The sequence below is a fragment of the Trichosurus vulpecula genome, chromosome 8, assembly GCF_011100635.1.
Source record: "Trichosurus vulpecula isolate mTriVul1 chromosome 8, mTriVul1.pri, whole genome shotgun sequence".
NCBI classification, from domain to species: domain Eukaryota; kingdom Metazoa; phylum Chordata; class Mammalia; order Diprotodontia; family Phalangeridae; genus Trichosurus; species Trichosurus vulpecula.
The window spans coordinates 209,807,424-209,832,715 of record NC_050580.1 but is presented as its reverse complement, the minus strand read 5'-3'; the positions used below and the strand labels follow the sequence as shown (position 1 = coordinate 209,832,715).

At 38.1% G+C, this 25,292-nt stretch overlaps 1 protein-coding gene across 1 annotated transcript in view; it reads right to left on the bottom strand.

Annotated features, from left to right (window-relative positions):
* Positions 1–7,817: 7,817 nt before the first annotated feature.
* Positions 7,818–25,292, bottom strand: part of FBXO34 (F-box protein 34) — a 31,531-nt gene continuing 14,056 nt past the window's right edge. The window contains exons 2-3 of the mRNA XM_036734983.1: positions 18,103–18,219; positions 7,818–10,862 (exon numbers count right to left, since the gene is read on the bottom strand). Of these exons, the coding sequence (XP_036590878.1) occupies positions 8,747–10,648 (1,902 nt within the window). The 5' untranslated portion in view covers positions 10,649–10,862; positions 18,103–18,219 and the 3' untranslated portion in view covers positions 7,818–8,746. The remainder of the gene's footprint in view (positions 10,863–18,102; positions 18,220–25,292) is intronic.

The window sequence follows — 25,292 nt, the reverse complement described above, 5'->3', positions numbered from 1 at the left end:
GAGGGACCTCTGCTAACAAGGAATGCCAGACCCAGCAGCACTGCAGAGATGTTTGGCCAGGGGCAAGAAGGAACCAGCACATGCCCAGTGAATGCAGAAGCACTGGGACAGGGGCGCTGCTGGCTGTGGGCACTTACAGGAGCGCTGCGGGTCTTGGTTTCAGTTCCAGGCCAGAGGGGAGAACTGAAGGAGGATCTGAGGCCAGAGGCACTATCCCGAATAACCCAGGGCTGGAGGTGATTACAAAAACTAAACTGCTAATAAAAAAAAATGAACAGGCAAAGGAGAAAGAATCCAACCATAGAGAATTGCTATGGGAAAGGAAGACAGGGTTCATCTTCAGAGGAGGAAACTGAAGCAATGAAACCCTCTTCTGCCCCAAAGAGTAATGTCAAATGGTCTCCTGCCCGAAAAGAATTCATAGAAGAACTTTAAAAAGACTTTAAAAATCAAATGAGAGAGACTGAGGAAAAACTAAAAAAAAAAAAAAACCAATCCAAGAAAAACAAGATTATGAAAAGAAATTCGACCAATTAGAAAAGGAGATCCAGAATCTTAAGGAATAAAAAGACTCCTTGAAAATCAGAATTGGGCAAGGGGAAGCTAGAGAAGTTACATGAGATCAAGAAATAATAAAATAAAATATAAAGAATAAAAAAATAGAAGAGAATGTGAAACATCTCATAAGAAAAACAACTGAAGAACACATCAGGAAGAGAAAACATAATTGGACTACCTGAAAGCTATGATCAAAAAAAGAATCTCGATTCAATAATACAAAAAATAAAGAAAATTGTCCTGAAGCATTAGAACAAGAGAGGAAAGTAGAAGTAGAAAAAATCCACCAATTACCACCTGAAAGAGATCCTCCAAGGAAAACCCACAGGAATATCAGTCAAATTCCAAAACCCCCAAGCAAGGATAGAATGCTACAAACAACAAGAAGAAAAAACAATTTAAATATGGCAGTGCCAAAATTAGAATCACACAAGACCTAACAGTGGTGACCCTAAAAGACTGCAGGTCTTGGAACTCTATATATCGAAGAGCAAAAGAACTGGGCTTCTGGCCAAAAATTTCATATCCAGCAAAGCTAAGCATAATCCTAAATGGGAAAAAAATGGACATTTATTGAATTGTCAGATGTTCAGGATTTTGTTTAAAAAAAAACACAACCAAACTTAATAGAAGATTTGGCATACGAGTCAAAAGAAAAATAAGGTACATGCCAAAGACTTTTATGTATTTAAAATGTATATCTAAGATTCTTATTAGTAATTGGGTAGCTTGTAAGAAAGATTGGGTAGACCTCAGTATGGTATGATTTTTAAAAGTAAAACCATTTAGGAACAGCTAAAAAGAGTATCTTATAAAAATGAGGTGTGAGAGGAAGAACCAACACAGAGGAATTAGATCTGGGAGGAGGGCTGGTAGTTCTGGAAACCTACTTTCTTTAGGAATGGGTTCAAGAGGAAAAAATAGATATATATTTAGAAGAGTAAAAAGTCTTCTAAATTCAGAAAGAAATAAAATGCTAAGGGGATAGGGAAGGGAGTAGAGGATAAGGGAGGTATCTTTGGAGGGGAGGGTGAGGGAATAGGTTAAAGGGTGGTATGGAAGGTTGTTTAGATTAATGGGAATGGGAAAATAAGGGAGGGATCCCAGGGGGCATAGCAGGTAGGTTAAGTAATAGGACAGCAATATATGGGGTAGAAGTAAAGCAGAGGAATCATGAGGGATAGGAAATAAGAGATATGCAAAAATATAAAAGGAAGATCAGGAGTAGAATTTATAAGGGAAAAAGGAGCAGGGGCGGTAATCATGATCTTGGACAAAGTTAAGGCTAAAATAGATATAATCAAAAGAGGAAAATAGGGAAACTACACTGTGTCAGCCATATTTGTCATTGCTGTTTTGGACTATTTAAAACAACTAGATAGTATAAGGTGGGAATGTTGCAGGGATGTAGGAAAGATGAGTTGGTAGGCTTGGAAAAATATAGAAAGACTTGGACTACGAAGGAAAAGGTTATCTACCCTCACAGAAACAGAGGATAATTAAGTATAGTAGGGTCTTACACAGATGCATATGAATGTATGTCTTCATATGACTATAATTATCGATATCTAAATGTACGTGTAAGTGTATGTATGTATGGGTATATGTGTGTTTATGTACACATCTTTGTGTGTATATGTATGTATATATGTGTACATATACACATATATATGTGCGTGTGTGTATATGTATATGTGTATGTGTGTGTGTGTGTGTATATATATATACACACACACATACATACACATATATATATATCCGCACTTAATTGTAGCGGGGGGGAGGAAGGGGGAAAAAGAACAAAGTAAAAAGTGCACAGCAGAGAGCAAAATAAAACTTACAAGGAAGCAAAGAAAGGGACTCTCAACACAACACATAGTATTTATTATATAGGCTTTCTTGAAATGGACATTTATTGCTGTATAATTCAAATCCTCTCTCACATTTTGCTGTGCACATGGCAATGCTTTTTTTTCTTTTCTTATTTTGTATTATTTTAGTTTTAGTATTTAAGTTTGTTTCTCTTTTTTCTTTTCTTATTTTGCATCTAAGTTTAAAATTTTTTTAAATTTACAAATAAAAAAATTCATAGATTCCTTAAGGATCCATGGACCCCCATGGATCTGTTCTCATAAAATAAGAGCAAACTGTCAAGCCAAGGCTGGTTTATAAAGTTCCTAGAGGGCTTTTCTTGGTTCAATAGCACCAAAATTTTAACAAAGATTGTGGTATCAGGAAGGGAAGTTCTATTTTTCTCTAGCAGGAGTCCAGGTATATATCTGGTGTGATGTAATGATAGCAAAAGGATCTAATGGGCTCTTTTTTTTCTTTTTGGATTTTTTTTTATTTTAAACTTAAATACAAAATGAGAAAAGAAAAAAAATTGCTATGTACTCAGCAGACCCTAAGATAAGATTCAATATAAAACAATAAATTTCCATTACAAGAAAACCTATACAATAAATACTACACATTGTTTTCGAAGCTTTTCTTTGCTTCCTTGTTGGGTTTTTTTGGTTCTCTGCTGTGCACTTTTTTTTTTCCCTCTCTCTTCCCCAGCCCCTAAAATTAAGCTGGATACACACACACACACACACATATCTATAAACATACGCATATGTACACATATATGTAAGACAGTACTATGCTTATTTCCACCTGTCATCTGTTTCTCTGAAGGTAGACAGCATCATACTTCATAGATTTTTCTAAATCCATGTTTTTCTAAATCAACCAGCTCATTTCCTACACCACAGCAATATTCCAACCCAATCACATCCTACCTAAGATTGTCTATGAAAGTTTTTTTTCCCATTTTTCTGCATTCCTTCTATTCTTGGCTAGGTAGGTTTTATTTATACAAGAAAATTTTAATTTAAAATAATTGAAATTATCCTTTTTACACTTCAACAAATGCTCTCTCCCTTATAATATAGTTTAAGGTCTGATACTGCTGACTCTACTTCCTCTGCATCTTTTTCCCTGGTTTCTTTGAAGTTCCTGACCTTTCATTCTCCCAAAGAAATTTTATTATTTTTTCTAACTCAGTAAAAAACTTTTTAGTAATTTAATCGGGATGACACTGAATAGATTACTTACATAAAATTATTTTGGCTTTACCTACCTACGAACGATAAATATTACTTCAATTATTTAGATCTGAGTTTATTTGTATAAAAAGTGTTTTATGTTTATATTCATATAGTTTCTGTGTCTATTTTGGCAAGTATATACTCAGGTGTTTTATACTGTCTAGGTATTTCAAGTGGTCCAAAATAATATTGAATAATATTGCGGACACATAGTGTAGTTTCTCTATTTTTCACTTTTCTTTAACTGAGATCATGATTACTCATTTTTACATAATAAATTCTACTCCTGTCCTTTAATCTTTGTGTATATCTCTCATTTTTATGTTTCCTGAAAGTAGCATGTTGTTGAATTCAAATTTTTAACCTACTACCATTTGTTTTATGAGTAAATTCGTCCCATTCACATTCTAAACTACAATTACTTGTGTATTTTCCTCCTTCCTATTTTTTCTCACTATCCTTCTCATCCTATTTACCCTATCTCTCCTCACTCCTCTGCTCTACTTCTATCCACTACATTGCCCTCCTATTCCTTAACCTACCCAACCCTCCAAGAGTCTCTCCCTTAGACTCTCTCCCAACCTCTCTCCTTGCCCTCTTCTTTACGAATTTAGATTTCCCATTCCCGACCAGAGTAAGGTTCCAGTACTACCTGTCCTCCCCCATTAGCTTCTTTTTATGCCTCATTTGTATGATTACTCCTTTTTCTCTCTCCCTACAGTTCTACTTTTTTAGAATGACTCCATCATACTCAGCTCAGCCCAAGCTTTTCTTTCAAACTACCCAAATAATGATAATTATAGGAGTACTGTTAATATTTTCATATATACAAACTAAACAATTTGATCTTATTGAGTCCCTTATAATTGGTCTTTAATGTTTATCTTATATTTCTCCTGGATGTTAGTCTGTCAAATTTTCCCATAAGTTCTTGGGTTTTGTCATTAAAACCTGAAAGTTATTCAGTTTGTTAAATGAACATTTCTTTTATTCAGGATTATACTTAACTTTGGGGGGGTAAGCTAACCTTGGTCATACACCCAGCTTTTCTGCTCTATGGAATATTGTATTCTAAAACCTACAGTCCTTCAATGTAGTAACTGTTAAGTCTTGTGTAATCCTTATTGTAGCTCCGTATTACTTTTTCTCACTGCTTGCAGTATTTTGTCCTTAACCTGGGAGCTTTGAAACTTGGCTAAGTTTTCCTCTAACTTTCCATCCTCGGATCTCTTTCAGATGATGATTAGTGGGTTTTTTTTTTGGGGGGGGGGGTTCTATTTCTCCTTTGCTTTCTTGTTTTAGAACTTCAGCACAATTTTCCTAATTTTTTGTAATACTGTATCAAGATCCTCTTTTTAAATCGTAATTTTCAGATAGTCCAACTATTTTTATATTTTCTCCTCGACCTGTTCTCCAGATCAGTTGTTTTTCTGATGAGATGTTTCAATTTCTCTATGTTTTCATTCTTTTGATTTTATGATTTCTTGGTGTCTTAGAACATCATTAGTGCATTTAGGGTTGCTAAATTCCTGCTCAAATCTAGTTTTCAAGGAATTATTGTCTTCCTTAAGTTTTTGATTCTCTATTTCGAGTTGGTTGACTTTCTTTTTATTTTCTTGGATTGCCCTTTTTTTTTCTTTTTTCCCCCTTGATCTCTCTTCTTTGATTTTTAAAGCCCTTTTTAAGTTCTCCCAAGAACTTTTTGTCTTGGGCACATTTCACATTTCTCATTGAAAAAGGGTGGCTTTTTTTTCAGCTCCCTTATCTTCCTCTAAATATGAACCCAGATTTTCTCTATCCCCACAGTAATATGTTGTATTATATCTATGTAATACATCTATGGTTGGATTCTTTCTCCTTTGCTTACTCATTTTTTAAATTTTGTTTTTAGCAGCTATTAATCAAGTTGTATAACTTGTTTTCCATTTCTTTACAACAGCTCTGTGAAGCAGGAAAGGGAGGAATAAGGAGTATCCCCATGTTATAAACAAAGTAATGGCTTGTCCAAGGCAGACAGTAGGGAATGTAGTAGTCAAGGCAGGATATGAACACAGGTTTTCTAATTTAAAAACCAGGATCCTTTCCACCACAGCTTGTCCCTATAGTATTGAGCCTTAAACCTTCCATATGTTTTACATTCTCCATTGCCTGTTTTTTCTGCTTTGATTATGCCATCCTGATCTCATCCATAACTCTGCCTCAAAAGAATGTCTGCCTCCTGTATGACTAAGAAATGTTAGTGGGATGTCAAGTAAAGGATGACAGGATTTAAAATTTTAATTTTTTCAATTTACTAAATTTTTAAAAACATACACTTTCCATGTAGCCTTGACAATCACAGTCTCCCCATTCCACTAGCTGTTGCATTTAGTCAGTACTATATACAATGATTCACGTGTCATTAACATCCTCAATAAGACTTAAGCTCCTTAAGGACAAGGACAGTTGTCTATACTCTTCAGGGTCCTCCTCGCCCCTGAACAGTAAATACCAGGCACTGCACAAGGAACAGTGACTGGGTTAATAGACAAAACTCTAATGAGTTCCATCTCTTCCAACTACTTGTAGTGTGCTATAACTTTTATAAGGTACAATTTTACGTGTAAAAGGAGACTACTACCTTCAAAACAACTCTATTAAATGGCTTGTAAATATTTGTATACCTTAAAGCATTATTGTGCAATTATTAAGTACATGTAGACTGAATAATTACATAGGTTTTAAAAATAACCTATACCATGCCTGCAAATATACCTGTTTTTTTTGACAAACTACTCAGCTGCAGCAAGGGAGATGTCCAGGTACAGTAGAACCAGTCTTGGATTTGGAGTCTAAGACCTGGATTCAAATCCCAGCTCTGCCATTTATAAGGTGTGTATGGTTTTGGGAAAATCATTTAAATCCTTTCTGGCCTGTTTATCTGCAAAATGAAGAGATTGGTTGACTCCAAACATTCCTTTTAGCTCTAAATCTATGACCCTGTGACCAACAACTCACCAAATAAAGGGTTACAAACCTACTCCCCCTTCCCTGCCCTTGCTTCTGAATTTAGTACCTTTCCCAACCAAAGCAGGCCACATTAACTTTTCAGCAGAAAACACAGTCAATCCTCAACATTCACACAACTGCAAGCATTCACATGATTTTATTAGTAACCTCATTTTCACGTTGACAACCATACACATTCATGGCTATGCAAAGCAGAGAACAAAGTGAGAGGCCCAATGCCAAGTTTATATCTACAAATGGGGGAAAATACTCATAAGAATGTTTTTGAATCCTCTCCAGAAAGTGCTAAATTAACGTTTCAACTGTGTAATGAACTGAAGAAGAGGAAAAGTGGCTAAGTTTGTGGGTCATCCCCTACCTCCAGCTGCCCCTGACCCATGGCAACCTGTTGCAGAACTCTAACCCAAGCATGTGCTTTTCATCAGGGAACAGTTCAACCATGGAGCTAAAAAGTAGATTGAAGATAGCAAGTTCTCTCTCTCCCCTTTTTAACCTCAGGGTTCTTCTAACATCATGGCCTGAGCCCTTCCCTGTCCAATCCAGGGTTACTTCTAGTATCCCCTGCATTTTATGGGTTATTTCATGGTTTCTACTAGCTAAAATGCATATTATCAGAAGTAATGTTTTGTTATAAATAACTGTATGCAGAAAAGTGTTTTCAGTAATCTCCAGTGCAAGTTTTTGGTGGTCACAAGAAACTAGCAACTCCGTTTCCCATAGGTTTAAGAAAGTTCTATATTTTTTACTTTCGTGCCACTTTCTAGGAATGTTACCCCCATGAAAGCTGACTGACTGTACACTGAAAAGACCAATTTTAGACCATGGTCTGGTCTGTTTTTATACAAGCCAGCTCTGGGCAAAGAATGTGTCCTACATTCAGATCCACAGTATAAAAAAAAAACAGGAAGAATTTCTTAGAATCAACTCCACCAAGGATATTTAGACACAAAACTCTTAATTTTACAGATGAGCAAAGTGAGGTCCAGTAGAACGACTTGCCCAAAGTCACAGCTAAATAAATCACAGAGCTGGGATGCAATTTCAAGTCCTCTGACTCTGAGTATAGTGTTCTTTCCCCCCAATTTGAAATCTTTTTATTCTTGCCACAACTGCCTCCCATTCAAAATGTTGGAAAAAAAATCTCCATAAATCTCAGGTCCTACTTAGAATTTATATTTTATTGAAGTTAAAAAATTATAACCAGACAATATAAAGTAAAACAATTTTATAATTTGACTATACAGTACTTTTTATTCACTGATTTTCACTATTCTAACAGAGGGTTGTTCTTGTCTAATTTTAAAGTTGTCCAGTTAAGTCATCATGTTGGGATTTTTTTTTTTAACAAGCTACCCCTCAGTATTTAGAGTTTCTTCCCAGAAACATTCATATATTATATTGGAAACATTCATATTTTATTCAGGAAACATTCGTGTTTTATACAGGATATACAAATCTGAGACAAGATACTTGGGCACACAACTATAGCTGCAACGCTTTCCAAGCTGCATTGTAGTGATTAAGTTGTTCAGCCAGCTGTTGATTATGTACAACAGTTTTTAATAATGCTATTTACAGAGGAGCTAAAAGTGCTCATCTACCAAGTAAAGGCCACACTCTGGTTTCACAGCCTGTGAAAACAAAACAATTATGTACATTGTAAACAACACAGGGCATGACATTCATTTGCTAACCACAAACAAAAAACCTCGAAGAATCAAGCATACAGTGATGAGTGATTTCTTTAAAAACCATACACTAGAATTTGTACATCTGAATGAGTGTCACTCCCTTCAAAGTAAGGAGACGATACACTTATCCCAGTAATCTGCATTTGGAAATTTTCTCCTGTCATCAGTGCCTGCCATTCAAACCACTTTCAACTCAAACATTCTCTATTTAATCACTCCACTCTTATTCCACTGGCCTCTCTACAACATGGATGGCCAAGAATGCACAGTTCGCTGAGGTTAAAAAAATATGACTGTATAGTTTTAAAATAAAATAGCTCATTGCTCTACAGTTAAACCCCATACAGGATCCTATAGTGTTCTACAGCTTCTTGTTTTCTTATGGACATCACAGTTTTAACCACGCAGATCAGGAACCCAATGATTGTCATGAAGACCCAGCTTACAGCCGGGGACACCTTTCTGGGACCGGTGGCAGCACATCCAGTATCCAGGGCCATATGGCAAGGCTTGACAGTAGGGCTTTGGATGCCACCGACACAGTGACACGTCACCTTTAACATACTTCTTTTTACACTTCTTACAGGGATCTTCTTTGTAGCGCGGATCTCGGACCCAGCGAGAATCTGCTGGCCTGATGTTATAGTATTCAATGATGAATTTAAAATAGCAGCACGTGCATTTAAGAGCTACCAAACTCTTGGTTGGAAGAAACCTGAAGATTTTCACCATTATATGATGGGGCAAGAAGGCCATGTATTGCGGAGGCTCCAGCAGCTGCTGAATTTTAAACCTAGTCTCCAAAAAGTCATGAGACACCTGTTTCTTCAGGCAGGAACCCCGCAAGGCATTCCCCATAGTACTTTCTATAGCAGCGTCAGCCAGTGCAAAGGGCTCTACTACCGAAACACTTTTTCCCCTAAATTCTGTGTCACCTTCACAAGAATCCTCACTTGAGAGGGATCTTGGGGAATCTCTTGTGCTTTCACTTAAATTGGAACAATTTTTTTCGGGTTGATTAGGTGGAAGAAAGAATAGCATCCCTGGGAGTGGATCTTCACAAATGCTTCTGCTAGAATCCTGGTTTTTCTCCACCTTGGATGCAGAAATACTAACACATACAGATTCTTTCATTCTTTGATCAGGATTCTGGCTAGGAAAGGGCACAATCTTCTTACTCATACAATCAATAGTTATACCTTTGTTTTGCATAGCATCTGAGGGTAACTCTCTAGGTGGGGAACAGGGGAGAGGAAGAAAAGATGACCCACTGAGTTCTTCGGTCATTTCCACATCACACCTACTCCTTGTTTTCACAGCAGTCTGGTGACTTGGCTCTAATGCCACATTGTCCGTATGGAAATTCACACCCGTTGGCAATGAAGTCAGGGAGGTGCATTCCCAGGATTGGGTTCCCTGTAGAGAAGAACAGTGATCAGCTCTCACAGAGGCAGGATCTCTAGTCACAGCAACAGCAGGGTTTACTTGGGTGTCTGGGACCTTGGGTGATCCTTTCTCTGCTTTACTCTCATTCTCTTGAGTTCCATTTGCCAGCAACACCCGGCCCACATGCCTCCGGAAGCTGTTATTTCTAGAAAGGCCTCCCCCCATTTCACGTTCCCTCTGTTGTTTCAAGCATTCTGATTCCAGCCTGGCCACCATGTCAAGCACATGCACGGTTTCACCCTGGGGTTTGCTACCCTTGAAGTTTCCTCTAGGAGAAGACTGCTCGCAGGCTTCCAGGTCACAGAACAGATCAGGTGCTGGGACCACCTCTTTAGATTGCCTAGCAAATCTCAGGGTGGCAGAAGAGTTTATGCAGTTTTTGGTACATGTAGCCAGCAAAGCACTTGCCCTCTGCTCTAGAAAAGCAACCATTTCGATGACTGATGCTGGCCTCCCTGGATAGAATCCATTTCCACTGTCACTCATACAATGCAAAGAACAATGCTCAGTATCACATGCAAAGGACTCGGGCTGGTAGGATCTAACATTGCTTTCTTTCATCCTTTCTAACTGTATCTTGACTTTTTCAAGATCCACCGATTTCTTCCTTCGCTTCGTAGCTCTTTCATCTATATCCCAAGTGCTTTTAATTTTCATCGAGCCCGTCCTATTGCTGCACTGATGAGCTGCAAAGAAGGCGATTTTCTCCTTCGTATTACCAGGCTTCACAACAGCCCAGATACACAGCGGTTCCTCTCCTTCTTCCGTCTGCTGGACTGCCATGGGGGGTGTATTATTCTTATCTTTAACACTCAAGCTTTCGGCAGGACCTTTTCCATTCGTATTACACATAATATTTGATGAAGTAATCCCAAAAGGATCTGCTCTAGAGGATGCTTTAATGACCTGTGGTGAAGGAAGGACACTTAATCTTGCGTAGTTGTTTGTAAGTTCTTCTTTATATATGCCTTTGGCAGCTCAAATGAGTTCTTAAAGTTTCATCACCAATTTCCAAAGGTCAGTCTTCTGCAGTTTATGATATGGCTTTACACTTATGCCAGATGCCCTACAGGAAAGAAATGCATGATTAGTGAGATGATTTCTTTCTAGAACAAGAAGTAAGAAAATTAAGAATAACCTGCATTTGTATGTAAATGTAATGTAATATCACTGTTAATGAGAAGTTATGAATATGAAGAAGCCAAAGAAACAAGAGAAGACTTATATTAACTTATACAGGGTGAAGTTACCAGAATCAGAAAATATACACAAATGATACAATAAGAAAATAAAGGCTACATGATTTATTATGGATGGCCTGATTTTTTCTTAAGAGAAGAAAATGAGCAGGAAAAATGCCTGACGTCAGAATCGCTTGATGGTTAGCTTTGGTAAATTGTTTCTGTTCTCCTCTTTTTTATTTTTATTACAAACGGATGGATGGCTCAATGGAAGGGGAGAAGGAAGGCATATATTCATGAAGCTCATGTCAAAACAAAAATAAATCAGTAAGTATTAAAAACCAAAGAAATCCGGACTTCCGGAATGAGTTTGTTTTCAGAGCCAATGTAGAAGATGTGACAGTATCTGTACTTTTTAAAATATCTGGGGACACAGGTACCAAACATCTCCATAAATGACAAAAGTTACCCCTTTTTTCTCAATATCTTCTCAACATATACTATATATATACAGCTAGAACAGTACTTGATCCTAAACAGAGGGCTCAAACTAGTGAAACCTGTTGGTATTTTCTCATTCTCACCTGTACCTTTAGGATTTAAGAAACATGATTTTATTCCCTCATGAAATAGTTCACTTTATCTGTATTTTTTTTGCACTGAACCTATCCTGTTGGAACAGCTTTATAAAAGTAATGCAAATTGCATCTTCTATTCCCAGGTGTGTAGAAATAATACACTAAGATGTTACCCTAAAACTAGTTTGTTTTTTTAAAGTATTGAAGCCATCCTCAACACAACTAGCTCAAGAGACTTAAAGGCTCAGACAATTAACCTAACTTCCTGATGCCCCTAGTACAAAAACCAGGGCTTGAGTAACTATGTGACCACTTCCTCAAGCTTTTGACCAGAAGACCAGCAACAAGACCAAGTATAGCACAGGAAAGCTCTGACCTCAGCTCAGTCAATACCATATCTTTGTTCAATAGTCTTGCCCTGCTATGAATATCCTTCACTTACTATGGCTATCTACTGTCAGATACTTTGCAAGTATTTCATTCCAATATCAAACCTGAGATACTCAGGCTAGCCTGAGTCAGGCCTGATTTACCACATCAAGTTTCATATTGGAGGAGGAGCCAAGATGGTGGAGAGAAGCCAGGAAGTTGCCTGAGCTCTCCCCAGCTTCCCTCAGAAACATTAAATAAAGGCTCTAAATGTATTCTGAGCACAGAACCTACAAAAAGGATGGAGTGAAACAATTTTCAAACCCAAGACGACGTAGGAGGACTTCAGGAAAGGTCTGTCTCACTTGGGTAAAAGGAGAGCGCAGCTCTGCGCACATGGTGTCCAGGCAAGCCAGCAGGAGGCTCTTTAGCCAGAGAACAGATCAGCAACCGAGGACCCTCGGGGGTCTCTGCTCAGCAGGCCAGTGTCACAGTAAGCCAGAGGTGACACCTCCAGTCCCAGCACATAAGGCAAACTGCCAGCCCTTGAACCTCAGCACAATAGGCACAACTAGGCCAGGTCCATGCTGTGGGCAAGCCGCAAGCCCCAGAGGCCCTGGCACAGTCACGAGGCCCCTAACCCCCAGTACAAGGAGTTTAGGATAATGCCACACCCCCTCCCCATCCTAGCTCAACTTTAACAGTCACAAAATAGGCTTTAAAATGAGCAAAAGCCAGAAAAGAGCCCTGGCCACAGAAAGCTACTGTGGAAACAGGGAAGATCCAAACACAAAACTCACAAGACAACAACGTCTAAATGTGAAGCCTTAAAGGGAATATAAATTGGTCTCAAGCACAAAGCCTTTTTGGAAGAGCTCAAAAAGAATTTTAAAAATCAATTAAAAAAGGTAGAAGAAAAACTGGGAAAAGAAAAGAAAGTTATGCAAGAGGGAATCAACAGCTTGGAAAAGGACAAAAACTGACTGAAGAAAACAATTCCTTAAAAAATACAATTGGCTAAATGGGAAAAAAAAATCCACTGAAGAAAACTCCTTAAAAAGTAGAAATGGCCAAATGGAAAAAGGAAGTAAAAAAGCTCACTGAAGAAAATAATTCCTTAAAAATTAGAATTGGGCAAGTGGGAAGCTAAAGACTATGAGACATGAAGAATCAATGAAAAGGAAAAAACAGAAGAAAATGTAAACTATCTCATTGGAAAAACAACTGACCAGGAAAACAGATCCAGGAGAGATCATTTAAGAATTATTGGACTACCTGAAAATCATAATCAAAAAAAGAGCCTGGACATCTTTCAAGAAATTATCAAGGAAAACAGCCTTGTTATCCTAGAACCAGGGGGTAAAACCGGTCACTGAAAGAATCCACCAATCACCTCCTGAAAGAGATCCCAAAATGAAAACTCCAAGGAATACTGCAGCAAAATTCCAGAATTAGCAGGTCAAGGAGAAGTTGCCAGAAAGAAACAATTCAAACATTAAAGAGCCAGAGTCAGGATTACACAATCTGCCTGCCAAGATAAACCCATATGAACACAACTATAAAACATTTTTCACACAAATGAAGTGAGATCTAAGCAATTGGAAAAATATCAATTGCTCATGGGCAGGCCAAGCCAATACAATAAAAATGACAATTCTACCTAAATTAATCTATTTATTCAGTTCCGTGCCAGTCAATCAAAAGATTGTTTTATAGAGCTAGAAAAAAAGAATGCAATTCATCGGGAAGAACAAAAAGCTCAAGGATATCAAAGGAAATGTAAAAGAAGGGGGTCTAGCAGTACCAGATCTCAAACTGTATTTTAAAACAATCTGGTACTAACCAAGAAATAAGAGTGGTGGGGTTTTTTGTTTGTTTCTTTTTTCTCATAGTTTTTCCCTTTGGTTCTAATTCTTCTTTACAACATGACTAACAGCCTATATCAGACTGCATGCCATCTTGGGGAGGGGGAAGCAGAAGGAGGGAGAAAAAGTTTAGAACTCAAAATCATATAGAAGTGAATGTTGAAAACAAAACAAATAAATTTTTTTTTAATTTAAATGAAGAAAAAAAGAAAAGAAATAGTGGTGGATCAGTGGACTAAATTAGGTCCAAATTTACATCATAGTAAATAACCACAGTAATCTAGTACATGATAAACCCAAAGATCCAAGCTTTTGGAACAAATACTCATTATTTGACAACCTGCTGGGAAAACTGGAAAAGAGTATGGCAGAAACTAGGTATAGAAAAACATCTCACACTGTATACCAAGATAAGGTCAAAATGGGTAAATGATTTTACAGTCATATCATAGGCAAGTTAAGAGAGCACGGAATAGTTCATCTGTCAAATTCATGGATAAGGGAAGAATTTAGGACCAAAGACAGAGAGCTTTACAAAATGTAAAATATAATTCTGATTATATAAAATTAAACCATTTTTGCACAACAAATCCAATGGAACCAAAATTATAAAGAAAGCAGAAAACTGGGAATTCAATCTCTTGGAACTAAACAATTTAAAAGGGCATTTTTCCTGAAAAGACTTCCCATTATGCCAATGTGCCAGTTTAAGTGAAAAATGGCTTGGATATTAGGTTAACGTTAAATAAAAATTGTTCCTGTTAGACATGCCTAAAATTCATAGTGGGGTATTAATATTTTATTCTGCAACACTGTCACAGAAGGAGTTGCTCCAAGCACTTTATATTCTCAGGTTTATCAAACATCTGGTTGTTGAGTTCAACAGATTTTGATTCATTCTATAAAGTGTGTTCTACTGATCTACTTGTCTAATTTTTTTAACTAATAGTAAATTGTTTTAATGATGACTACATTATTTGCATAAATTTGAAGTCTGGAGTGTGTATGTGTGTATTTATTTAGGTTTTATAAGGGTCAGAAGTGCTGAGCTGAAATAAAATCCTGAAAGCAATTTCATTAGTATCTTTCATTTTTACATCAACTACATTTCCCAATGCATTCCTCCCCACCTCCCAGAAAGCATACTGTTGTTAAAAAAAGCTAACCTCCATAATGAAAAACTCTGATGACAGATGCAGTGTTTCATAACCATACTCTCTCCCACTTCTACAACAAAGAAAGTGCATTTTTTTAAAGGCCTGTTTGCCCAAGACTTTGCATGGCCACACCTAGAGCCAGATTCTTTTCCACAACTTCAGGAATTTTTCACTGAGACTGAAATCAATGTCTCCCTAGGGCACTGCAAATTGACTTACAAGGTGGAGCTAGATTTGCCTTAACTACCCCAAATTCTGTATGTTTTACCCCATGGCAAAATGGAATTCAAGAGCTTTAAAAAGGATTTGGCATCTAGAAAATTCTTTCATTCATCTCAGTTAATTCTCTTTCATGTAAGGCCACAAGTATAAGCAATAATCTTCAGGAAATAAATTACACTATGACACCCATTTCTAAGCAACTATTTATGATTCTGGGAGCAAAATTATCTCAAAGAGAATGGGACATATTTTTGTTAAGGCAATCAGACTTTTCCCAGTTCTTCCCTTTTGGGATGCTAAGACTATCAAGTCTCCCCCCTTTGTGTGAATTAGTGGTGTATGGGACAGAATTTTTAAATAATGAGAGACATCTTTGAGAGAAACAAAGTAAATTTATTCTACAAACCTTGCAAGATTTGGGCACACCTCCATAATGGAGGAGGCCAGGTAAAAGGGAATCTGCCTTAATTTATAGTCTTAATGAAAAGATTCCCACCCACCTCTATCCCTTCTCACCATTGGCTGGGAGGTGGGCTTACAGTCTAGGTGCGAAAACTACACAGAGGACCAAGGTTGATTCGGTTCATTCAGGTTTTTCCCTATCAGAACTCAACTGCCAGGGTGGCAGTCTGAAAGTCTAGGAGAAGAAATGGGGTGGGGGAAGGAGAGACCCTTCCTGGAACAGAGAACAAATAGCTCACAGGAAGTTCATTATCTTCTAACATCTGAGAGAGAGGGGGAAGGGCACGCCCACAGTTCCAGGCCCTCACCTTCCAAAATCACAAAGCCAAACCAAATCCCAAAACCTCTCCATTAGACATACCCTGTGAAGTCTTCACAATCATCCGTCCCATTCAGTGGGAAACCTTTGGCTGTCTTTGTTTAGAATATTTCTCAGCTATTTCTCAGCACTGAGGCATTCTGGAGTCACTGACTTATATTTGATGTCATACTGGGGATGGGGAACTTTCACACACCCAACCTGGGTGAGGTCAGGGCCCTCAGGGCTCTGAACACGATATAATTGAGGGGAGCTTGGTGTTTGACTTTTGGGGCTCACTCATGGAAGGAGTGTTGAGAGTCTGGGCAAGCCACTGTGACTGCCCCCCCGCCCTTTGCTAACCCAGACCCATTGGTACCTCTCTGGTAACTATGAATTGTGATTTGAATCAGACATGGTCTGTCTGTTGATGTTTGTAACTTCTGTTTGTACTTGCCTTGAAGTTCAGGGAACTGATCTTTTCTCCCTGAATTGAGTGAATGATATATGCATGTTTAAACAAACTGTGATTATTAACCCCTTAAAGTTGCTTTCCTTAGAAAAGCAGATCAAAGGACCTGTGTCAGTGGCCTTCTGTGTGCTGGCTGTTGTTGGTTTTACAGAGCCACAGTAGCTGCTAGCCAGACTGTTGTTACAATTTTATAAAGGAATTGAACATGAACGGCTTAGATTTCAAAGGGTTGTGGTAGAACCAACAAAAACAAGAAACATCCATATCAAACATCACAAAAGAAATTTAGTTGTGTCCACCAGAATGAATAGGATGAGGACAAGGGGAAAATGCAAAAATTTATGTCCATTCATGTTAACACAAAAGATGAAAGATTAAGTGCAGCCCCACCATCTTAAAAATGAAAAAGTGAGTCCCAAGACAGGTTAAGCAATTTCTCAATGATCACAGACAGTGCCTAAAATCCAATCAAGTGCTTTTTCTACTAACCTGCATTCTAAATGGGTCCACTACAGATGCGTCATCTAATCCTGAGGGCCCTCACTGCCCTCAGCAGACCTTTTCTCTTCACTAATTGGCTCTCTGTCGCACTATTCGACCATCCCTTCACTTAGACTCTCCTCCACAAGAAAATAGAGACCATCTCTGTAACTTCTTCTAAACTCCTAGTCTGTATCTCAATATCACTTCCCATTTTCTTCTCCTTTGTTGCAGTCTCTAATAAAAGGTAGGACCACACCCCTTTTTTTGCCCAGGAAAGTTCCCCTAACTCTGCTCCCAATGCTTTTCTGTTCAGTCTACTCTGGGAACTTGCTCATCCCAGTACTCTCTCTTCCTTAAACTTCAATTTCTCTCTAGCTATGGGATCCTTTTCTACTGCCTACAAACATGCCCATCTATCCCTAAAAAATTATAATATATAAATAAAAAATAAAAAACTTCTATCCCTAAAAAATCTTTACTTTGTCCTATTATCTCCTCAAGGTACCCTCCTTTACGTCTAAGTCGAAATCTTAAAAAAAGTCAAATTACACTCATTGCTTCCAATTCTTTTATAGATTCTCAAAACATGTTGCCTGGACTTGTATTCGACAAACTCCTGGTTACCTTTTAGGTTATCTGCAATTCTGATTATTCCACCAGTGTGATGCTCCATCATATAAAACCACAAAAGCATAACAAGCCAATAACTCATTTCAAAAAACATTGTGTATTGTGTGTGCTATGTACCAGGGATACAAAAGATGCAAAGTGCATCCCTAAGAGGACTCTTCTACTGGGGGAGAAACTAAGGTTTCACTAGGAGATAGCACCTGATCTGAGCACTGAAGAGAATTCTAAGAGATAAGTAAGGATGAGTACATCCCAGTCAAATGCAGGAGGCAGGAGACACAAAGTTCAAGGAGCAACTAACAAGAGGTGAGCAAAAATATTCACCAAATGAGTGACTGTAATGTGAAATAGAGTCTGGAGGCAGAATGTGAAAGAGGGCTTTAAATACCAGTATGAAAAGCTTACATTTTGTCCTAGAAACTAAAATGAACCACTGAAGACTCCTGAGCAATAACATGTTAAAAATAGTAATCTGACACCTGGATTAGAAAATGCAGACTAATTAGGCTATTACAATAGTTGAGAGGAAAGGTAAAAGGCCTTGAAATATAGCAGTGGCCATATGATGGGAGGGATGCTGGTGATTCACCTGAGAATATCGGATGTGGCAGTATGCAAGCTTGAATTCAATTTAAGTACCATACAAATTCCCAAATGCAATCGTCTTCAACTTTTTCTCCTATTCAATTTTGTCCATGTGAAGTACCTGTAAAACAAAATAAGTATTTATTAAGCACCTACTATGTGCAAGACATGTTCACATCTATAAAAAGTTAAGGAGCTACTCATAAAGCTGCACAATTGGGGGGGTGGAATGGACACTTTGAAATTTTCTATGGTATAAATATAGTCTTGATAGCCAAACCAAGGAAGAAAGAACACAGCTAGAGAAAACTATAGACCAATATTCCAATGAACATCAATGCAAAAAAAAAATTAAATATCAGCAATAAGAATACAGTATATATATTAACAAGATTATAAACGACGACCACATTGGAGTTATAGTAGGAAAGCAGAGTTGACTCATGAAGAAAAATTATAAATGTATTGATAGAATTGTACCTAATAGAAGATATAACTATATCAACAAATCTTAAAGAAGTTTTTGACAAATTCAATATCTAGAAAACATGGCTACAACTGGACCTTCTCTTAATATGCTAAGCAGACTTATCTAAAACCAAGAGCCAACACAATATGAAATGGAAAAAGGCTAGAGACCTTTGCAATAAGATGTGGGTAAAAGCAAGAGATTAGAAATCAAGGAAATAAGCATAGGTAAAGAGGAAACAAAACTTTACTATTGCAAACGGTAATAGCCTACATAGAAACCCAAGAGTCAACTAAAAAAACTAAATGAAACAATAACTTCAAATTTTCAGGATATAAAATTAATCCGTAACTAATTAGCATTACTCACAAAACCCAGCAGAGATAGAAAACATACAACAATTTTTGCAAATTTCTCTCTCAAGACACACACAAACACTACTAAAAAGCACTCTATAGGAATAAACAGACCCAAAAAACTGGACAAATGTTTGCTGTAAATAAGCAGGCTATGTCAATGAGTGGCTAAGTGGCACAGTACAGTGCACCTGGCCTGGAGTGATCAAAGATCTTCCCCACCCATTCAATAGGCCTCACGTGGGCCTACCTGAGAAAGCTTACTTTTAAAGCCCCTACTTACTAGGTACTAAGATTTGGGTGTGAAGCCCTCAGGACCTTAAGAGGAGTTGCTAAGACCAGAGCCAATGGTAGGTGCACTGAGTTCTAATCAATCATCAATTCAGCCAATCAGATGCCAGCTAGGACTGTATAAAAGGAGTGTAAGAGAATCAGAATTGAAGAGAACAGAACTGAGACGGAGACATTGAGGCAGCAGACATCAAGAGAGCCCTAAGGGGCAGACATTGAGGGAACCAGTGTCGATAGAGCCACAGAAGAGAGTGCGGAGCCTGGAATTAGGATTCATGAGTGATTGTTTGGCCCTAGCAGGAGGTGAAGGTTACAGGATGACTTGGTTCCTTGGTATAATACTGCGTTATAATTTCCTTGTTACTACATTGAGGTGAGGTTACTGGTTTTGGAATATAATTGCTATTATACTGAACTGGGGGTATTGGTTCTTGGATTTGATCCTCTGGAGTCTAAATAAATGTTATACTTTCTCTGCCTTCTAAATAGTTTTTCATACTTTTGAGATTCTGAACCATTCAGGTATGTTCATGTAGTCATCCTCAAGGTCATGAATCTTGCCTTACTGGTACAGTGATCTTGGGCAAGTTACTTAACCCTGTTTGCCTCAGTTTCCTCATCTGTAAAATGAGCTGGAGCATCTTTGCCAAGTATCTCTGCCAAGAAAACCCCAAACAGGGTCACTAACATGACTGAAACAAAAACAACAGATCATGTCAATATAATATAATCAACAGTACTACCTAAACTACTTTACATATTCAGTTCCATACCAAACTACCAAAAGGCTATGAATTTAGGATTAAGGATTCATAAAGCTTAAAAAATAATAATAAATTCATGTAGAATAGGTGTCAGCAAACTGCCGCCAGAGGTCAAATGCAACCTTGTGTCTTTTTCTACAAGTTAAAAAATAGTTTTAGGTTTCTTAAATACAATAAAATTTCATTTTAAAATGTAAAAGCCTACTCTCTAGTCATGAAATCAACTCCAATCTAGAAGATCAAGAAGAAAATAATTGAACAAAACTGAGAAGGGTGCCTAGTTGTATCAGATCTCAAACTATAAAGCTGTTAGCATCTAAATGATTTAATACTGGTTAAAAAATAAGAATTCAAAAAGAGGTCAAGTACACAACATAAAAAAGTAAGAGTTGTGTTCAACAAATCCCCAAACCCCAAATACTGGGGACATACTGATTCAACAAACTGTTGTGTAGAAAATAACAGCGAGACCTGGGTTCATGGTAAATTTAGGGTGAGGATTTATTGGCCAAGCGTGACTACCTAGAGGACATACTCAAAGCACACTCAAATCAGGCAGTCCCGAACTGAGGGACTACAATGCTCATAAAGGTAAAAACCACAATTACGCAATTAGGGATGGTCGCTAGCAGAAGCAATGATGTACGGAAGCAAAGATCAGCCATTGGTTGAATTCATTAGCTCAGAGATAGTTTGGAAATATGGCAAGATTCAGGGGTGCGACCATCCTAAGACACAGGGTGGTCAGTTTCCTAGAATGGGTGGCCCTCTTAGGTCATAATGGGTTTCCTATAACTGGGTGGAGGGTTCAGGGTGGAATTTCCCAGAAAGTAACCTCTACTTGATCAGTTATGGTCTGGGTGGAGGGACCTAGCTTGGTCAGCAGAATAGCTGCACCATAACCCAGGGTGTGGGGCCACCTGGCTCCTCCCCAAAATAAACCCATACCTTACCCTAGCAACTGATCCTTGCACATAATGCTGATGTAGAGAGAATATACAGAATGCTGAATTATGAGGAAGTAGGGGTCAGGGGACTAGCCTTGGGCAGTACCCAGAATTATGCCTTAAGCAGTTTCAAGCCATTTCAGGGTATAGGGCAGAGACAAAGACAAGAATACCAAGGGGATTGATTAATGGTGGGCTTAATGGTGGGCTTTAATTTAGGTGTAACAAAACCTTCTGGGAGAAGTAAATTTGTGTTGTATTGTTCTGTTAGAAAATGTACATCTCACTTTTACAATTCATCATCTCTACTCCAAGAGACTGCAAGCATTAATCCCTCCAACTACTGTCATTTTCTTTTTTCTCTCATCTTTTCCAATCTGGTGGTGGTGAAGTATCACCTCAGAGTTGTTTTAATTTGTATCTGTCTTGTTAAAGACTTTGAACATTTTTCCATATGATTGTTGGTTTCTTTCCTTGCAGAATGCTTATTCAAATCTTTTAACCAATTATGTATTGGGAACAACACAAATTTACTTTGCTTCAACTAGGCTTGTTGTACAAAGCCAGGCTTCTTTTTTTTGGAAGAAGGAGTTGAGGATGAAAAAGAAAAGCACATCACTGAAACTTTTTATAAAAAGATACACAGCCAAAAGAAGTTCAGAAGGAGACAAGAGAGTATTGGCAGTGCTATATTAAATGTGACTAGAGTTTTAAAGAGCTATACATGGTAGGTTCATAGTTTCATTCTTTCAAATCTTTTCTGTAAGGTAGAAATGTTGGCAGTAGTTGACAGCTGTCCAGTTCATAGTAAAAAATTATATTTTAAAAGATGCACTGATGAATCACCCATTGTGATAAGATCAGATTTATCCAAGTATAACTTTTGAAAATGAATCACCTTTTTGTACCATTTCAAAAGGAAGAGTCACTCGGTTTTGGTTTTTTTGGGCAGGGCAATTGGGGTTAAGTGACTTGCCCAAGGTCACACAGCTACTGTGCCCGTCTAGTGTCTGAGGCTGGATTTGAACTCACGTTCAAATCAGATCTCGAGTCAGGAGGGACCTAAGAAGGCATCTAATCCAACCTCTTCATTTTACAGATGCAGAAACTGAGGTCAAGAAAAGTTAAGCAGCTTGCCTTAGGTATCAATCGAGAAAACTGGGATTTGACTCTACATCCTCTTAATACAAACAAACCTAGTAAACACCATATTACCAGGGTAGGATAAAACAGGCATCTTATATTTGGGGATAAAGAAAGCATGAACAATTGGCTAGAGAAAAGAATGATCAGAGGAACAAGAAAACACCTCCTTTACTAGGTAACACCTGGGCTAGGCCTTAAAAACCAAAGATTCTGGAGACAAAAACCAGGGTGTGAATTAGACATGGATTGGCTTATATGAACATGTAAGATTAGAACTACAATGCTGGTTTTGGAAAGATGCTAGCAAAAAAAAACAAAAAAAGGCTGGGATAGGTTAGGGGGATGACTCCCAGAAGAACAAAGAGCAAACTCCAACCAAGGCAGGTCAGAGTCTTCTCTGCAATTTATTCTTAGAGAGTTGCTTTGAACCCTTACTGAGAGGTGACTAAAAACAAGGTCACCCAGTCAGTTAAGAGTCAGAAGCAGGGCACAAATCCATGTCTTCTTGGCTCTGACATAAGCTCTTTATGCACTACACGATGCTGTCTCCCTTTTTGTTGACATATCCAATGCAATACACAAACCTAAGGATGACATAAAATGGAAATATTCTGTGTTGGAGATGAGAGGTTTATGGAAAGAAAGGCATACTAATGTATTATTAATGTAGCGATGAAGTTTTTCAACTATCTTGGAAAATTTAGAATTGTTTTTTTAAAGTGGCTATAAATTGCCCAGGGCAGCAATAGGTTAAGTTACTTGTCCACTGGGGTCACAGTATGTGTTAAGAGACAACAGAACTTGCCTTTCAGATACTAGGGATACAAAAACAAAGATGATGTAAAGTTTCTAACCTCAAAGAGCTGGTTGGGGGCGGGGAATCAGGGAGGGAAGAAATTGCAGATAAAAATATATACACCTTGGAAGTCAAGCTCTGATAAGTGAGATTTAATCTTATTTTGGTGGAATTAGGTCTCCAGAACATTTCTGGCCATCTACACAGTAAAAAAGATGAAAGCTACAGTATGGAATGAGCTGAGGTTGCTAAGGAAGAAAGCTAACATGAACAAAGGGAAAGGAGGATCTTAGTGGGGAAAGGACCATCACTCAGAGCCAAGGAGAAAGTGTAATTTTTCTTACATGACACTGAAAGTCAAATTTACAAAGACAGCTATTTCTTCTCCTGGGTAAACATTTCCAGTTCCTTCAATGAATGGATCCTCATATGGCACAGATTCAAGGCCCTTTACCATCCTGTTTGTCTTAGTTTATTCAGTGTCACTCATAAACTATGACATCGAAAACTGAACACAATACTCCAGATATGAACTAAGTAGGGCAAGAATACAAAGCAACTATGGCCTCCATGCTCCTGCTCCTGGAAGCTGTTTCTCTCAACACAGGCCAAGCTTTTTGGCTGTCATAGCACACTGCTGGTGCATCCTGAACTTGCAGAACACCTGAAACTGAACACTGTGTAATTGTAATGATCAAGTCTGAACCCAAAGAGATATGAAAATATATCTTCTTTGAATCGTCCTTGGCCTGAATATGAAACACTGCATTTATCAGAAATGACTAATGTATTATCTAGTACTACTGAAGATCTGGTACTACTGAATATTATATTCCTTTTCTTTTATTATGTATAAGGAGAGGCTATATTGGGAAATAAAGGTGATATAAAAATAAAATAATGTTTTTAAGCAGCCAAATTTAGATCTTTGGGGCACTCCACTAGAGTGGCACAGTGACTAGAGCACACAGTAGAGTCAGGAAGTCTTCAGTTCAAATCCTGTCTCAGACACCTACTAGCCATGTAAGCCTGGCAACTCATAACCTCTCTCTGTGCCTCAGTTTCCTCACCTACAAAATGAGAATAACCACCACCTACCTCACAGAGTTGTTGTGAGACTCAATTGAGTTAACAAATGTAAATTGCTTTGCAAATCTTACAGTGGTAATATTAATGCTAGTTTTTAATTATACTGAACCTTTAATTCAGGCCATTTAGCAAGTTCTGAATCCATCTAATTGTATTATTGTTTAAGCTCCATCTCTTGAGCCTCTCCATAAAAACTGCATGATATGTTACCGAATCTACAGCACAAAAATAGGTAATCAGATGGGTTTGGAATGGCTGTGTTCTTGATGCAGCGGGCATGCTGATGCTTTGATCAGCTGCTTTCCTTTCAACATGTCCACCCTCTTTAATGATTCATTGTAGAACGTTTACAGATATCAAACACAATGGCCTATACAGTTTGTTCTTTTTCGAAAAATATGTATCTCCTCCAATCTTGTGCCAATTCTCCCTTTTTCAGGAACTTGAAAACATGACTAAAAGTGTTTTCACCACATCTACCAGTTCTAGCACCAAAGGAAGTACTTTATCCGGCCCAGGTAACTTCGCCATCAAAGGCAGTGAGGTGCTCTCCCACACTCTGACTTTTATCTTGGTTACCAACTCCCCATTAGCTATTTTTGTTGTCATTTCCAGGACAAAGTTCATTCTCTCCCTTTGAGGGGCTGGGGGGGGAACAGCAAGCAAAACAAGACTTGAGAAGCTCTTCCTGTTTTCCTCATCAGGTATTGCCCCATCAAGCAAAGGTCCTGCCCCTTCATAGCTGCAGCTAATTGCACAACAGAGCTAAAAATGACAAAAGCAGCCCTGGTCTTCCTTACCTTTCCTCACTGACTTTGGTTCATTCTGAGCTTTAGCTTTGGTAACAGAATCTTCTGTTGCCTGGCCTGGCCTCCTACACCAGGACTTGTGAACCATTTTTGTTTCACAGCACCCTATGGCAATAAATAGGGTGAGGCCTATGGACACCTTCCTAGAATGATATCTGTAAATAAATGAAGGAAAGGTTAAGTTTCAATCAAAAGTGACTAAGAGGAAAGATGTAATTTCTTTTCCCTTCCAAATTCATATGCCACCTGAAATCTCTTCACAGACCTATGAGTTACAGGTGAAGAACTTCTGTTATGAAGGCACTGTTACACTGAATCGGTTCATGAGTTTCCTGATAATTCCAGATAATTCCTATTTTTCCTTCTATTGAAATTGTCTCCCTTCAGGTCTTTTACAGTTTCACCCTTAACTGTGTTTTGCCTTTCTTCTGGGCTGACCTCATCCACAGGATGTTAGTTAAATGGGATCCTACTAATCCTTCCTCTGAATCTTTTTACAACCGCTTTTCCACAAAGAAGGTTACATG